The 16,953-nt window shown below is 45.6% G+C and overlaps 1 protein-coding gene across 3 annotated transcripts; it reads left to right on the plus strand.

Annotated features, from left to right (window-relative positions):
* The first annotated feature begins 2,883 nt into the window (after nucleotides 1-2,883).
* On the plus strand, nucleotides 2,884-13,394 carry ANKRD39 (ankyrin repeat domain 39). 3 transcript variants are annotated; one of them, XM_054998645.1, is made up of 5 exons: nucleotides 2,884-2,915; nucleotides 6,305-6,470; nucleotides 8,915-9,018; nucleotides 9,797-10,000; nucleotides 11,120-13,394. In XM_054998645.1, exons 2-5 carry the CDS (start codon nucleotides 6,362-6,364, stop codon nucleotides 11,324-11,326), a joined length of 624 nt encoding a protein of 207 aa, XP_054854620.1. In that variant the 5' UTR covers nucleotides 2,884-2,915; nucleotides 6,305-6,361; the 3' UTR covers nucleotides 11,327-13,394. The 3 variants fall into 3 exon arrangements, with proteins under 3 accessions (XP_054854620.1, XP_054854619.1, XP_054854621.1); XM_054998644.1 differs by lacking the exon at nucleotides 2,884-2,915 and adding an exon at nucleotides 2,923-3,006; XM_054998646.1 differs by lacking the exon at nucleotides 2,884-2,915 and adding an exon at nucleotides 2,987-3,040.
* Nucleotides 13,395-16,953: the final 3,559 nt, after the last annotated feature.

Here is a 16,953-nt window from a genome sequence, read left to right on the forward strand (position 1 = left end):
TCAGGGCCTTGAACTGCTAACCAAGGGGAGCCAGACACTGACATGAGGGCATCCTGCCTCTCAGCTGCTAGTCAGGAGCCTTAATTAAACTAGGGGGAAACGCTGAAATTATAGGTCTCTAGGCTGTGTCTGGCCACAGATGCCTGCTATTTTGGGGTCAAGGAAGGGTCTTCTGTAGCATATGGCTGAATTCAGAATCTGCCAAATAATGACACTGGACAGGAGGATTTCTCAGACTGTGCTGGGGAGGGGGTCCTTGGCACCTTAATGGGGGCGTGTCTTCATGAAACTGGGAATGTCAAATATGCTGCTTATTTGCAAAGATTGATTTCTTCCTCCTAAAACATGCAGCCACAGAAATGTGTGGAGCACACTCTCTGGTGGTAACTCCCTGGCCGGCAGGGGGAAAAATAATTTTATTCCAATATACTGCCCCTACACATTTTGCTGACTCTTCCTCAGGAGGGCCTGTATAAGAATATCAGGTGCTTTCCCCAGCAACAATTTTACAGTATTAAAATGTGTAGGGGGAGTATATTGGAATAAAACTACATTTTCCACTGTTCCCCCCCCCCTTGATCTGTACTTGGTGTGGCCCTCTTCTCAGGGCTGTATTATTCATAAGGCTGACTAGGCGGAAGCCAGGAGCCCCGCAGAGATTAGGGGCCCATCAATTTTTTTTTGCTGAGGCAAACCTCCACGTAAATTACAATTAATTGATTCTCTTATATAACCTCTATTAATAAGATAATTAACTGCTTCCTTATTGAAGTGAAACAAATTGTCTCATATTAAAACAATTATCCATAAATTATATATATTTTAATAAATAATAAAAATTTTATTCACTTCAAAATATTACAGTATTGAACAATTATACCCCCAAAATGTGCTTTCCTGAAGAGTTCTATTTGTGCAATGAAAACATTTTTATAATTGTGAATAGAATTCTTCAGGAGATCTCAAAATGAATATAGGGCTATGTACTGCGGTCTAGTGCCCATTGTATAAGGATCAGGCTGTCAGCTGCAGTAGGGTGAAAGATTGAACTGCCGGAGGAGCCCCAAAATACCTGAAAGCCTAGGGGCCCGGCCATGGGTTAATACAGCCCTGCCTCGTCTCCTGCAACTCCCAGGCTTGATACATCTGGTTGCTACCATGCAAACACTGAGTGTGCCTAGAATGTGACCCAGGTTTCTTTGCAATGCGTAAGTGTTCCGTGCCTCATACACAGGGGAATCTTGGCAGTCACAGGATTTCCAGATGAAGAATGCTCTTTTTAGCCTTAAGATGCAATGTGAGCACATGGGGGGAGGGGGGGGGGGCACTAGTATTTTTTTTTAAATCCTACATATTGTTACTTCTCTGAGCGGTAGAATGTTCCTGGGGTTGCACTTACCCTGGTTGCTTTTATTTTGTCTACTGCTGCCTTTCTCTCTCCCTGATTCTGGCACCCACTTAGCTCAGGTTGCAATCCAGCTGTCAATCATGGCTCCCAGACCAATGGTTTAGAATACATCAATGGCTTTCAACCTTTCCTCACATTGTTTTCTCTTTCTCTCTCCAGGATGGTTTACTTTGACTGTTGATGTGGAAGTGCCCAACAGCAGGTGGTCATTTTATGTTTCTCTTTCCACACCTTGTCTACTTTGTTTTCTCTGTATCTCTGCTTCTGTCCTTAAAATCAAGGAGGGGGGGGTTAAAAAGGGGAAGAGCAGGAGGTATTCCCAGGTATGACCTTCCTTAGGCTATTGAGACTCATTTGTGGTTCATGACCTGAGATGACAACTTTTGATTTAAAAAATACTCTTCTGCCTCCCTCCCAGGTGGGGCTAGGGTTGCTAACATCTTGGAGGAAATATGTTTTGCCCCTTTAACAGAGGCTTAATGTGGTCTCCAAATTGTTGGTGACCTTAGGGTGGGGTCAAGGAACAAGGCAGGACAAACAGCTCTAGGGTAAGGCCTGGCTGGTTTGTTTGGAGCCTGAAGAATATGGCAGGTTGTGGATAGAGTGGTGGAGTGATTAGGTGTTGGACTAAGATCTGGGAGAACCCAGTTTCAAATCCCTACTCTGACATGCAAGCTTGCTGGGTGACCTTGGGCAAGTCACACACTCTCAGCCTAATCTATCTCACAGGGTTGTTGTGATGATAAAACAGAGTCAAGAATTATGTAAGCCGCTTTGGGTCTCCACTGGGGAGAAAAAAACTACACAAGGGTTGCTTAAAATAGCTTTTGATTATATACTTGACATCAGAAATACAGAATAAAAACCTAAAATTTTTATAGTGTGTCTTCATCCTTATCCTAGAGCATATAGTTAAATGGTTGGGTTGTAGATCAGCACTCTGCTGGTTCCAATGGCACTACTGCCATGAGCTCAGCAGGTGGCTTTGGGTAAGCTACTCCTCTCAGCCCCAGTTCCCCAGTTGTATTGCAGGGATAATAGCACCACTAACTTTATTCATCGTTCTGAGTGGGGCATGAATCTGTCTAGAAGAGTAGTATATAAGCACAGTTGTTATTACTTGCAGATATTGACAATGCTTTTTGCACATTATCAGAAGCATAGTTCTCCAATGAAACTGCAAACGTAGGGAATAATTAGGGCTATTAAAGAAAAGAATCTGGGGCATAAATAAAAGAGGAGATGATAAAGAAGAGTTCTCCCGAATTATGCATGATACGTCGCCAACGTAGATCTCATTAAGTTAACGAAGTTCACTCTTCCATCCGTTATCGCTCAGCCGAAAAGTCTTTTTGTTGGTTCCCGCCACCCTCTAGTGGACTCCTACTGCCACTGCACCAGAGACCACTTTAGCCCCTCCCCTTCGCACTTCTTGCAACCGTATTGGTTGCCGTTCCCTTTCCCGCCCCTCTGATTGGGCTGCAAGGATATCGATGTAAACGGAGAGGTAAGATGGCGGCTGTTAAGGGGGGATTTGTATATGTGGCCTGCTTTTCTCGGAGCGCCGAGTCCTTCGTGTGGGTTCCTTGAGGAGTAGGGTGGGTATTCGGCCTGCTTGCCAGCAAGCGTAGGGTCAGTAGGTACCCCATAACAGGGGAAATTTTGCATTGAGGGCTTTCTGAAGTTGGGTTTTTCCACCGCCCATTCCCACTAAAAAGATTGCCAGCTGCAGGTTGGGAAATTCCTGGAACCTTGAGGGTGCAACTTGGGGAGGGCAGAGTTTGGGGGGGGGGGGGGAGAGGGACCTCAGGGGGCGATAATATCAAAAAGTCCGGTCTCAAAGCAGCCATTTTCTCCAGGGGAATTGATCTCTGTAATCTGGAGATTAGTTGTGATTCCAGGAGATCGCCCACTTGGAAGTTGGCAACCCTAATGAACATTGCTTTTTTTTTTTAATTACCCAGACAAGACTTCGATGTCTTTAGCTGCACGCATGCATACGCTGTAATGGGCCACAGATTAAAATAGCCTACTTGTAACACCCTCTTGATTATAGAGAAGGTATGACTTTCCTTAGGTTACTAGGATTCATTTGTGGTTCAGGATGTGAGAAAGCTGTCTGAGAGTCTCCGGTCTTTTGTATGCTGCATTCATTTACTCTGCAGTGGCTTCTCCTTTGCTGACTGAAACAGCAATGCTTGAAATTATTTATATAATTTTCACTACTGTGCTCAAAATATTCCTTGGAAGCTGCAGTGTGTGGAAATGCAACCCTGGGGCAAACAGTGCTTTGGAGTTGTGTGCTAAAGGTGAAGTTCATCCACTTTCCACACAGAGGTTTAATACTTAGAGCCCCTGGGGAAGGGAGCTGAGTGGGACGAATGACTGCTAGAGCAATTTGAGCTAATAGTGTTTTCGCAAGGCAAAAACATAGGGACTGTACCTGGTTAATAAAGACAGGTGAGACATGGCATGGACCAAAAGACAGGATGAAGTTCAGCATCTCCAAACAAACATAGAGCTGGAAGCATCCCAAAGGTCATCTAGTCCACCCACCCCACATAATGCAGGAAATTTACAGCAATCTCCCCACCTCCCCCAGTGATCCCTGCTCTATGCCCAGAGGAAGACAAAAAACCTTCTGGATCCCTGGCCAATCTGGCCTGGAGGAAAGTTCCTTCTTGACCCCAAAGTGGCAATCAGCATTATTCTGGGCAGGTAAGACAGGGCTACGAGAGCCTAGCAGTGACTCATCCTGCCATGCCTTCCCTCTCCAGATCGGCATATGTCTCAAAATCATCATTGCTGTCTTATCCTCTTCTTAAATTCTAACATAGGTTTACCATATTCCTATAGGAATGCAGGTAATGTCTCTTCTTATAGGAAGAGCAGAAGGGTCTTGAGAGATTGGAGGGGATGAAGCTACATGAAGATCCATATGAGGATCCTCATGTAGTGGCAGTGAGAGTAAGACAGAGGTCATCTTCCCCAAGACCAGAATATCCCAAGAGTGGAGATGTGTACATGAAAGAGGAAGTCCTATAGTAATGCTTTATATGGAGTCAGTCTTGATCCATCTAACTCAGGATTCTAGTTGACTGGAAGTGGCTCTCTGAGCTCTCAGACAGACAAGGGCCTTTCTCAACATGTTCTCCCTGAGATCTTTTAATGGGAGATGTCAGGGACTGGGACCTTCTGTGTGCGAAGCAGGTGCTCTGCTCTTGGGTTGCTGCCCTTCCTTGAAACTCACCTAGATAATCTTGCATCAGCTACCCATTAACTCTCTCACACACATCCTGGTCCACTTCACAGGGTTGCTGTGAAGATAAAAATGAGAGGAGAGGCCAATAATGTATGTTACCGAAGCTCTTTAGAGGAAAAGCAGGATAAAAATGTGTGTTTTTATGAGAGGGAAATGAACGTGGCTTCCTGAACTCACCTTGAGCTTGGGGGAGTTGTAGGGGAAACTGTCACAGAATGTTGACAGGGTGGAGAGAGCAGAATGATGGAATGTTCAGGAAAAGGTTTATCTGGGCAAAAGATGTCATAGAGAACTGTGTGAGGTCCCCAGGGATCATGGTGAGATTGGATTGAAGTGGGGGGGAAGGGGCCCAAACTGCGACTGAGAAGTGAAGGACAGGGAGAAATGGCAGAGGAGGAGAAATGGCCGGGGATGGCAGTGTGATGGGTAGGAAAGGCAGGTCTGCTATGATGTTATTTGTTATTTATAACTTGCATAATGCTTTGCTCAGTAAAAAATGGCTTGAAGAAGTTTACAGACTAAATTTTGCCAGCATGGGAGTCCTTTGTTCTTGGGGGGCTTTGTGTACAGCATAGGAAACTGGGACCCAGACTACCAAGTATTGAAGGAATGGTGGAAATACATTTCATTCACTTGTGATTAGAATATCCTCTATACCTGCTGATGGTATTTCCTTGTGAGTATAGAGGGGGTAGGATTGGAATGGAGGATGGCTGGCATAGGGAGGGAATAGGGCAGAAACAAGTCATATTCATTACATACTCTTTGGAGTTGTCCTAAAACAGAACCTTTATGGCACCAGATCTTTTTCTATATTTTAACATTAATGGGCCGTGATTTACCATTTGATTATGTGGTTGTTTTCTAATGTTAAAAATTGTACACCTGCCTCAGAGAGAGAGAGAGTTTATAATGAGCTTATTAACTGCTGCAAGACAATGTGTAATGTTCTGTTGGAAATTCTCTGTGCACCCTAATATTAATAATTGGATTATGAGATTATGGAAAATTGTTCTCATGTCTTAAACTGACAGAAGACTTAATGGCTGATGAGTTTATGGAAAGATAGGTTTTGTTTATAATGTCATGAAACCATGTTAACCGTGGTTTTTCTTGTGAGTTTGTGATGAGTGATCCTTTTTTGTCTGTTTCTTTCTCTCCTGTTAATGACAATTTAAAAAGGAACAAGTGTAAGGGAAAGGCAGGAGTTAGGGAACCTGATGTGAGAGTTAGCACTTTTCACAAGCAGCCAGACTTCTGGGTGAGTCATATCTGAGCCTTTCTCTCTCATCACCCAGGAGGAAGGGGCAGCGTCATCTTAGGTAAACGGACAAGGTCTGTATGCTTCATTCCCTTTGGTACATAGCCTGTTCATTATCCCAGAATAAAAAGACAGCACACACTAGATGGTTGACATGAGCATTGGATGGCACTAGCTTGGTGGGAACAGACAGCATTTCCAGTGAGCTGTGCTGAATCACTTGCTATACCTTTTATGCTGGGAAGTGTAGCTTTGTCTCGTGGTCTTCACATGTTGCGTATCCTATCCAGGGGCTAGGTTGCTGTGGGCACTGTTGCATTGGAGAGCAAGCTCATTGCTGTACCAGCTGCAGACCTTGTCTTTCCCTCCACAGGGCTTGCAGTTATCCCAAACGTTTATGGTGTTCTGACAAAGACCAACCCCAAGGGGGATGATGATGACCTCCTTATCGGGACACCGCAAGGATGGCTCTTGCTGCTCCAACCGTTCGGCAGTGCTCAGCGTTCACCAGAGTGTGCAGGAGATGGATTTTGAGAGAGGTACAGAAATACTGATGGGAAGGGAGGAGATGGGTTGTAGAAAAAAGCTCTTTTCCTCTAGCTTTTAAAGTTCCAGGAAAGATAAAATGTCTTGTAGCACCTTACAGAGGAACATTCTTCTTGTGGCAGAAAACCATTTATGGGCTAGAGGCCCCTTTGTCAGATGTGTAGCCCCCAAAAGCTAATGCCACAGTCAGTCAATTAATCTTAAAGGTACTGTAGACACTCTATTGGTTATTGGTGCACCCTGGAAGAAAGGGAGCCATCGGAGCCTCTCATGCGCAGCCATATTTGATTGTGTAAGATGGTCTGCTGGTGTTTTTTAAAGGCTGACTGGAGCTATGCTTAATCACTGCAGTTGTTGCTAGGATTGATTTTGCTCCTGAGGTGCTTCAGGGTAAGCAGCTGTATGACCGGATGCCTTCACGTACCACCCCCTAGAAAGGAATGGTATAGTAGGCACAAGCATTCCACATGCTTGTCTTTTTGCTGGCACTAAGAACTAGTAGGGTGCAGCACATTGCTAAGCTGCGTATGAACTAGGATATCTCCAGTCCAGTCAGGCTTCTGCCTTGAACTTGCTAGGTGGTCTTAGGCAAGGTATATTTTCTCTTAACCTCAGCATCCTGTTCCCTCTGTCTACATTATGAGGATAATAAATAATGCTGGCATACCTTGCAGGGTTGAAAAGATTGCTGAGATAATATTATATGAAACTCTTTGCAGACTTTTACAGCATGATATAAAGGCTAATTTTAGACGAGCACATCCATAACCAGTATGTTTATTTCATTTATACCCCACTTTTCTTCCCAATGGTGGCCCAAAGGATCTTACTATCTTCTCACGTTTTCCATTTTATCTTCACACCAACCCTGTAAGGTAGGTTAGCCAGAGAGTGTGTGACTGGCCTAAAAAGCTTCCATGGCAGAGTGGGTATTCAAACCAGGGTTTCCTAGAACAGGTCCAGCACTTTAACCAGTAAGCCTCACTGGCATACCATTTGGATTAATAATGATGATGATGATACTTAGCATTTGTATAGTGCTTTCAGGTGTTTTGAGCTCTTCCCATACAATACGTTGCTAGAATCCTTACGACAACCCTGTATCATAGACCAGTGTTGTTATCCCTGTCTTGGAAATGGGGGAACTGACACAGAGAGAGACAGCACCTTGCCTCAGGAGTTCAGGACAGAGGCAAGACTTGAACTGGGGCTCTGTGATTAATTGTTCAGTCTTTCTGCTGCTATGCAACATCAGCTCCCTTTATTTCATCCTGTCAAGAAACAGCCCCGCAAAATGTTTCCTGTCTCACACAATGAAGAATTGAATATAGGGGTTTCCCAGCTTGTGTCTCTTACGAGCAGGAGTTTCTTTGGTATCGGTACAACAATAATGCTCAAAACAGACAGTCAAATTGAGTATTGGTAGTCTGGTAAAGCTTCAGTGTGTTCCCCCGCGCACCATTGTTCCCTGATTTTGATTCCAAATACAGCTGCAGTTCTGTGTATGTGTACTTCAGAAACAGCCCTATTGAAAATGCTTGCGCTTACTTCCATGTAAGCTTACATAGGATCAGGCTACGTTGAAGTTTTTTGCTGTATTGTGTTTTAAAAGGTTATTGCAGTGGTACTCTCTCTGCAGCTTGCAGAGAACAACATTTGCAATTACCATCAACCAACAGAGCCACATGACTAACATATATGGTGTGCACCACCTCAAACACATACATATAAGATACAGATATTAATATTAAATATCTGCCTATGACCTTTTAGATTACCAGAATATTTCTGAGCTTGTAAGGTTGTCTCTCCCCACCACTGTTGAGTCTTAGCCATTCCTTGTGTATCTGGAGTAAGGGGAAGGGACTTCCCTGTCTGACTTCGTGCTCTCTTCTCAGCATGAGGCACAGCAGCTTGGTTGTGAGACAGGCTGACAAAGTGCCTGGAGGAGAGCAAGCAGACTGTGGAGAAAAGGAGGTAAAATCACCACCAGCCCATTGCGGCCCGCTTGCTCTTCTCCCAGGTGGCTGCTAAAGTGATGATTTTATTCTCTCTTCTTTGTGGCCAGTTTGCTGTCCTCTTGGCGGGTGTCCAGGTGCTGGGATGAGAGCGCAGAAGCTGTGAAGGGTGAGGGGGTTGTTGGAGACGGGGGCCTTTTATTTCCATCCTTAGTGTGAGGCTTGTGGCTCAGAAGAGTTAGCACTTATCAGTCCCTCATGGTGGTGGTTTAAAGGTGCAGCTCACCTGTCAGCCGCAAGCCGCACTAGGCAAGGACTGTGCCTATTTTTCTGAAATACGGGGCAGGTGTCTCATTGGGGAACAGTGCTCTGAAGAGTCACAGGTAGCATATCAGAGAGCCACATTGGGTTATTACCTACTCCCAGATCACTGAGATGGATTGATTGGAAATTCAAATTGATTTTTTTTTTTTGGCTAGGGATTTGGTATGCTGCTCTGAATGGAGACCTCAGTGGGGTCAAAAAGCATGTCTTGCAGCATGGAAAAGTCAACGAGTCTGACCCTCTTGGATACACAGCTTTGGTAAGCGCCTTGATAGAAAAGGGGATGATGGTGTAAAATTCAGGTCTCTGGGTGAGGTTGGAGGCAAGCCTGCCATGGGGGCTCCTAGCATCTCTGTGGCCAAGTGTGACCAAATAAAGATCTCCCACCTGAGTGTCCTCACTGCATGTTGTAAAGAGAAGGATACAGCTACTTCAGAGTTACCTTTCACTCTGCTCATGTTGGCATGAGGGCATCCAAATGTCTTCAGTCGTTTCTGGGGTTGCCAGCAGGCCCAGAGAAAACGTCCCATCCCTTTAATAGAGGCTTAATGTTTGGAAATGGGTAGTTGAGGTTTTTTTGCAGCATGGAGGTAAACAACACCTCATTAAACACCTATTAAAGGAACAGGTCATGTTTCTTCCTCCAGGCTTGTTGGCCACCCTAGTCATCATCTTTCTCAACCTGGAAGCAAAAATACTGTTTGTGTAGTTACTGGGTAAATACCTATTACTGGTATACACCTAAAAACTCAATTTCTTCCCTTGCTATCTATGAGCGGGTTTCCTTCCATGAAATTAGTGGTAGCATTAGAGCCAGCAGTGGATGCCATATGCTGTTTGGAGCAGGACAGAGAGACTTCTGTTACAGGGTTTTCCTGTTGGACTCCTGTTGGCCATGTGTCATATTTTGTATGCCAGATTTTATGTTTGAAATACAGATTCTACATGACTGTGGCTGGGATACCCCGAAGTCAAATGGTCAGAGTATCCTCTGAGTCATGCCTCAGTTCAAAGGGCCATGTTTTCTGTCTTTGCAGCACTACGCCAGCCGCAATGGGCATTACGATGTTTGCCAGTTCCTGCTGGAGAACAAAGCCATCCCTGATGCCCAGACCCATGGTGGGGCCACCCCTCTGCACCGAGCCTCTTACTGTGGCCACATAAATATTGTTAAGCTGTTGTTGGACCAGGGCGCTGATCCATTTATTAGAGATGATGATGGGATGACTTGCCTGCACAAGGTATGTCCGCTAGAACGGTTTCTTCTCCTTTGATCGCTGCATGAGATTGTGGTAGGAGAGAGCAATGCGCCAATCAGTCCTCCCCAGAATTACTTGGTGCAGCAGCATCACATCTCTAAGCCTCTGGGCGCAATGTGATTGGCAGAACGCATGCCTTCAGACTGATTTATTTAGAAAATGTAGATGCCCAAAAATGTGCTCAGGGCAGCTCATGAGGGGAAAAAAGGGAGACTGCATAACATAGGAACTACCAATAATAAAACAAGTCATAAAAAACAAGCCAGGGGCATAAAATATCATAAAACAACATTCAGCAGCCTGGAAATTGTATTCATAAAACAGCCCCTAGACTAGAAGCAGACCATAAAAACAGCTTTAAAAAAAGATGAAACCCCTCTGTTAAAAATCTGGTTTAAAGGTTGCAGCGAGATATTGTTTTGCCAAGCCTGCTTATACCCTTTGCTAAACGGTGTCTGCTCTAAAATATAAATAAATCTTTGGAATTGGAGTTTGGAGTGGAGCTTGAAATCTCAAACTTCTAAGTATGCCTTGGAGGATACAGTCCCAACTGGTCGCAACCCCACAAAGGCACTTAATTTGGACATCATCACTGATGTGGCTGTCATTTTATTCGAAGGTCTAATTTCCTGGCTAAATGAAGCTGTAATGACCTGCCAGTAGGGAGAGAAGGGCTCTGACTCCCGGGGACATCGGGAAATGTGTGGCCCGTGGCCGTTGCATCCTGTAAACCAGACGGGGTCGATGCAGAAGAATGGCATAGCAGTCCCCATCCTCACAAGCAAGGGCTGTCCCCGCCTGAGATGCATGAGCAGGTGATTGCCCTTCTGTCTTTGCAAACTGGACCTGTGGGTCCTGGATTCAGAGGCTAAAATTGGGGCTGCGGCTCAAATTCCAAGGCTTAGTGTCAGCCCCTAATTTTCTGCTGGTTTCCCCCCCCCTCATTTTGGGGAGAAGGGTATTACTTGCCTTTTCTTTAATACTTCCTATTGGTAAGACCAGCTCCATAAATCTGATTGGACAGTAGGAGGCTGAACACTCTTCCTTAACTCCTGTTGCATCCCCAGCATGCTCTGAAGGCCCCTCCCTCTTTCCTTCTAGGCAGCAGAGAATGGACACCAGGCGCTCTGCATCCTCCTGTTGGAGCACAACTCGGCACTGAGGCACATACGAGACAAGAAGCTCAGCAGACCCTGCGACTTGGTTCCTGACGATCAAGAAGAATTGCGGAAACTTTTAGACAAAAGCGAATTGCCTGCAAGTGACAGCAGAGAATCCAAGGAGTTAGGGAGCCCTACTGTCCTCTAGGCTGAGTTGCCTACTGTCTCCCCTGCCTGCTGTTGGTATGCTGTGGAGTCACATGGCAGCAGCAAAATGAATTTGCTTGCAAGCCTTACCTGTCAAAGGAATAATTGGTTTACAGTTTGGAAGGGCGTTAGTGTAACCGGACAGTCCAGACCTAGAACCCGAACCCGTGGAAGGGGACACTGTTAGGACTTGAGATTGGGGAGCTGGGTCTGGTGAATTGGGTCTGAGGATGTGGGGCTAGATTAAAGGTGTGGTGTCCTTGGGCTCACATCTTCATGTGTCGCTTCCTCCCACTCTCTGTTCTTATCTTATTGGATGAGTTAGGGCCCATTTACCCAGTTTGTAGAATCCAAACTGGGAGGTTTATCCTGCAGCATGCCAGTTTAGGGTGCACATCTGAATGCTCCAGATTTGTAAAAACAAACTCCTCACAGTGGGCATAGGGAGCGCCGGGAACAAACCTAATCTAAACCCTTCCCCCTGTGATACTAGTTAGGGAGATTCAAATGTGCAGTTCCTCAATTGCAGCTTGAAGTGGGACAAGCTGGTTTTGCTGCATATATTATTATATCCACAGCACTTCCCCAAACTGAGAGAAATCTAGGGCCAACATGATAGTATGGCGGTATCTTTGGAGGAGATTGAGAGACTAATTTTTTAAAAAAATCTTTATTTACAAATCTAAGCATAAGTGGAAGCAAAGCCAGCTTTCCTGCTGCAAACTTTCCTGCTGGCACCCATCTTGTGCCAGACCTTAGTTGCAGCTATGTCCTGGTCCCATCCCTGCATGTGAATTGCTCATTTGAGAATCATCCACAGCTATGTAGGACTCTTTGCCTTAAACTTCTAGCTCCCCTCTGGCATTGCTTTGGGCAAGACCTACAGTTACTGCCTGCTTGAAGTGATCAAACCTGGGGCAAATGAACGGCAATATAGGCAGGCTTTTGGTTTGATAATCATGTTAGGGATGGTCCCAATTTTCCATAATTTTGTCTTCGATAGCACTTGCAAATTCTTTCATCTACAAGCGGCTTCCAACTGTGCAGCAGTTGAATATATTTATGATTAATTTAAGATAAATCTCTTTGAACTAATTCACATCAGTACCCAATAATGCCATTTTAAGATCCATGGAGAGTGTACATTAATCATGTCCTGTTGCTTATGAAATTAATCTTAGCTCTTTCCATCCACATTCTCGGTATGCACATGCATAATTTTGGGTTGTGGCTGCTGGGACAAGATTGCCCTCAGTGGCACCAGTATTGCTAACTCAGCTGTATGTGGTTCTGCCATCCTGAGCTCTTTATAAAAGGACATCGGGCCTGCTCCAAGGAAGGGGGAGGAGCTAAAGCAGCCATGTTACTTTGGGGCATTGTCCCAAGGTTGTGGTTAAGGCCAAGAATTCCATTTTTGTGCTCTGAGCAGGGATCTCTTTGCAACCATTCTTTATGAGTATTAAAGTCACTGCTGTAAACTTGGGACTTGGGTGTTGTCAGCTTTGGGTGGAAGAAGGAATATTGTAGAGGGAAGTTTTAAAAAATGTCACCTTTTGAAACCTTCAGCTGTCTGAAATGTGGTAGCCTTCAGACCCACAGTGTTCTCTATAACTTTATCCAAAAGACTGAGAGCCAAGAGGTTCTGCAACTTTTAAGGCTTATTCATTGTTGTTTGAACTGGTCTGTTCAAGGAGTGGGTGGAGCCAGGGTCAAATCTGTCAGTTAACTTTACCCACCCATCTGTCCATCTATTTATTGTATGTTTTCCCTCCTTGATTGTATCCTCACAACAACCCTGTGAGGTAGGTTAGGCTAATTTACTGACTGAAGGTCCCCCTGTGAATTTACATGGCCAAGTGGGGATTTGAACCTGGGCCTCCTAGATCCAAATCTTACCCTTTAAACATTACACTCCATGAGTTTTTAACTATAAATGCAGCTCATTTACTTATTCATTTATAAAAACAGCCCATGGATGCAAGATTGAGGGAACCCACAACCGGCTTCTTCAATTAAATTCAGATCTCGCCCCCCTTACTACATTAAAGTAAAACAAAACACTGGGACCCCCTTTTCATGTCTCTTGTGTGATGTTTCATTTGGTCTTCAGAGAAGTGCCCTAGAGCTCAGAAACCAACGGGCCCATGAGACCCAGCTGTGTTCCATCGGCTCTTTCTATGAGCTGTCCATTTTATTGTTGTCCTTTGCTTTCCTCTACAAAAAGTAGGATGTAGGCCCTCTGGAAAAGCGTGATAGACCCACTCATCTGTCAATCACATCAGCAGGTGAATGAGCCCCCAGATAGTATGGCTAATATTCTTCATTCTTGTAATTATTTATTTTTTCTCATGGGAAATAATCTCAGTGCATTTTGTGCTCCTAAAGATAGCGGAGGGGAGCTGGGCTCCTGCCTTTTTTTCTCATCAGCTTTCAAAGAGTAAAGAGCTGCTGAGAACTTGCACCGGAAACTCTTGCTGCGTTTTTTCCCCCCAGACCTACCTGGGGTTGCTCTCCCTAAAGCATAATCCTTGAGTCATGCCTTAACCTTGAGTGGTTTAGCAGGAGGTGGGGATGGGAAAGCATCAGGCTGGTATTGAATATCATCCTATCCAAAGGGCTATTTCTATCCTGCTTGTCCTGTACCTGTAACATGAACTGCAGGCTATTGACAGAGGAGCCAGCCTTCTGAATCCCTGTAACCCTTTCCCTTCCTGACCTCCTTCCTTGTTGTATGGGTTCCTTCCCCAGCCATCTACACAGCAGATGCCAACAATACCCAGCTCATGAGGAGCGTTGTCTCCACACAGAGGTGTGGAAACATGTCCCACAGCCCCTCCTCTTGCTTTATATTTTATGGGACCGTCTCTCTGTAGGGGGCTAACAGAAGACCCTGCATGGACATTCCAGAAGGATCCTGATTACTATCACCTTATAAACAAGACTTGGGCGTATTTTATGTTCTGTCTAGTCTGTTCCTCTGCCATTTTATTCCACCTTTCCTCCAAGGGTATCATCCTCTGTTCTCCCTGCTTCCATTTTACCATTATAGCACTTCTGCAAGGTAGGCTACGCTGCAAGAGGAGTTGGCCCAAGGTTAGTCAGCAAGCTTCAAGTTTAGTTGAAGCTGCTACTTCCTTTCATACATTGTCTTTTAATCTTTACAGCTATCCTTACAAAGTAAGCTTGTGTTATTTGTCTCCACGTTGCAGATGAAGGTATGGCTAGAGTCTGAGAGGAGTGGCTTTTGTAGGTCACGTAAATGTGTTCAGGATGGAGGTGATTTTTGAACTTCCTGGCTCGTAGTTCGGCTTCTTAATATTCTGCTGCCACCACTCCTATTTTATTTATACCCCAGCTTTCTCCCCAGGGGGAACCCAGAGCAGCTTACATCATTTTTTCCTCTCCATATGCCTGACCCGGAGATTACAGCTGGTCCAAAATGCAGCTGCAGATGTTATTGCAAGAGTGCCAAGTGGGACTCATATAACACCTGTACTACATCAGCTGCATTGGTTGCCAGTGGAGTAGTGGATCAGATTAAAGGTTCTGGTGTTAACCTACAAAGCCATATGCAGACTGGGACCAGCGTATCTGCAGCACCCGCCTCTCCCTATACCATTTTTTCGTCACAACAAGCCAGTGAGGTAAGCTAGGCTGAGAGTGGTATGCGTGACCCAAGATCACCCAGCAAGCTTTCATGGCAGAGAGGGGATTCAAACCTGGGATCCTAGTCCAGCCACGACACCACACTGGCTGTCCCAATACTTAGCCTTTCCATAGCTCATCAGATGTTCACAGCTCTTCACATACATTATTGCAGTAACCTTTACAGAAGACCTATACGATTGGCTAATACCTTCATCCCTGCAGGTAAACCCCCAAGAAATCATGGGGGGAGGGAATAATCAGAACCCCCCCCCTTCAGCCCACCACAATGGTGATGTGCTCTGGTGCCAGGAAAGATGCCCTTATCCTCAGCAGTCTTGTGCTGTGGTGTAGATTACCCATTTGCATGGATGCAAACTGGAAAGGTGGTGACGCAGACCTGAAGCTGAACAGCACAGCACAGAAAGGAAGATATTTTTTCTCTCACCGCTTTCCGTTGCATGGCAGAGTCGGGGATCGGTAACAATCCAACTGACTCTTTTACCTGTACAAAAATACTATGAGGGGCTTCACCTCCTTTGGAGCTCAGCTGACAGTGTTATATGAAGTGATTTGCATGGATGGGTTCAGGGGTCATTTCGTAGAAAAAACTGCAGGAACTCATTAGCACAACTCATTTGCATATGCCACGGCCCTTGCCAGCACCAGAACTGTGTCATTAGCATAACTGATTTGCATGTGCCACACCCCTGACATCAACTAGCCTGGCTGTTTTGGACCCAATCCTGGCCGCTGCTGAGCAGGAGAGCAATCCACCACCCGTCAGAGGCCCAATCCTGGCCATTTCAAGACCAATCCTGGCTGTTTGGGGCCTGATCCTGGCCATTTTGGGCCCAAATTGGGCTGTTTCGGCTCTGATCCAGGCCGAAACAGGCCCCAAATGGCCAAAAACCAGGTGGGCGAGGCCACCTGACGTGACCTTTTTGGAGAACTACCGGAACTGCATTCCTGTGCGTTCCCCCTCAAAATGAGCCCTGGGTGGGTTGGTCTTTAACATACCAGGAAAGGGCCTGTTTGGCCACTGCCCCAGAGAGCTGCCAGCAGCCCAAGCCACACAAACTGAGCCCCAGCTTGGATCTGGTCAATAAGGGATGTAGGCTCATATATCATCTCCTCTGACATTGCTGGCCAGGTCCAAGCCAAACCACCTCCACTTGGTTCATACTTGGCTGACGGGGTATGTAGAACTGTCGGGGTGGGGGGTGGGGGCTGGCAATCCTGTGCCTGCCAGGCAAATCTGAGCCAGAGTCTCTTGGCTTGGCTTGTTCTGGGGCTGTTTTGAGCCCAGTCTGCCTCTGGTGATGAATTAGAATCGGGGAAATCCCACTCCCCCATAGTTAGATTTTCTCTACCCTGAATCTTGGTGTCAAAATGGTCAATGGCCATAAAAGCTTAAAGCATCTTTTGAGGGAGGTGCAATAAGGCCAGTCTCTCTCCCGCAACTGCCCTCAACACTGTCTCCAGAGGGGCATGGTGCATCCTCCATCTTTATCAGCCAGTTCTTTGGTGGCTTCTGTGGCTGCTGAGGGACCTTCACCCTAGATTTTTGGCCCAATGGTGATTTAATGTTTAGTTATTAGTTTCTAGTTGACAGTGATCTAGTTAAAAATCTTACAACAATAAAAATAAACTCTCAGGCAGCAAATAAAACATACATTAACCCCCCCCCCCCAAGCTTTTACTGCCTTGCTGGATTGACTGCCACTGAGTTCTTATGCAGGTGTCTGGACCATACTAACACAGATTGAAAGGGTGGAAGTGCTGTGTTTTGACTGTTCATCTACATAGCTGTCAAGCAGGAGGTCCTAGCCTAGCTAGTTTTCTATGTGCAAGGATTTTGTTTTTGGTCTGGAGGAGGTGTGTTCTGACATGCCAGTTCTCAGCTCTGCTCTGAAGTGGCATGGGCCTGAAAGAGGCTGACCTCCTCAGTGAGAAATAAACCAGGGTATGAGGTAGGAGGAG

Source organism: Eublepharis macularius, chromosome 14, assembly GCF_028583425.1.
Source record: "Eublepharis macularius isolate TG4126 chromosome 14, MPM_Emac_v1.0, whole genome shotgun sequence".
NCBI classification, from domain to species: Eukaryota; Metazoa; Chordata; class Lepidosauria; order Squamata; family Eublepharidae; genus Eublepharis; species Eublepharis macularius.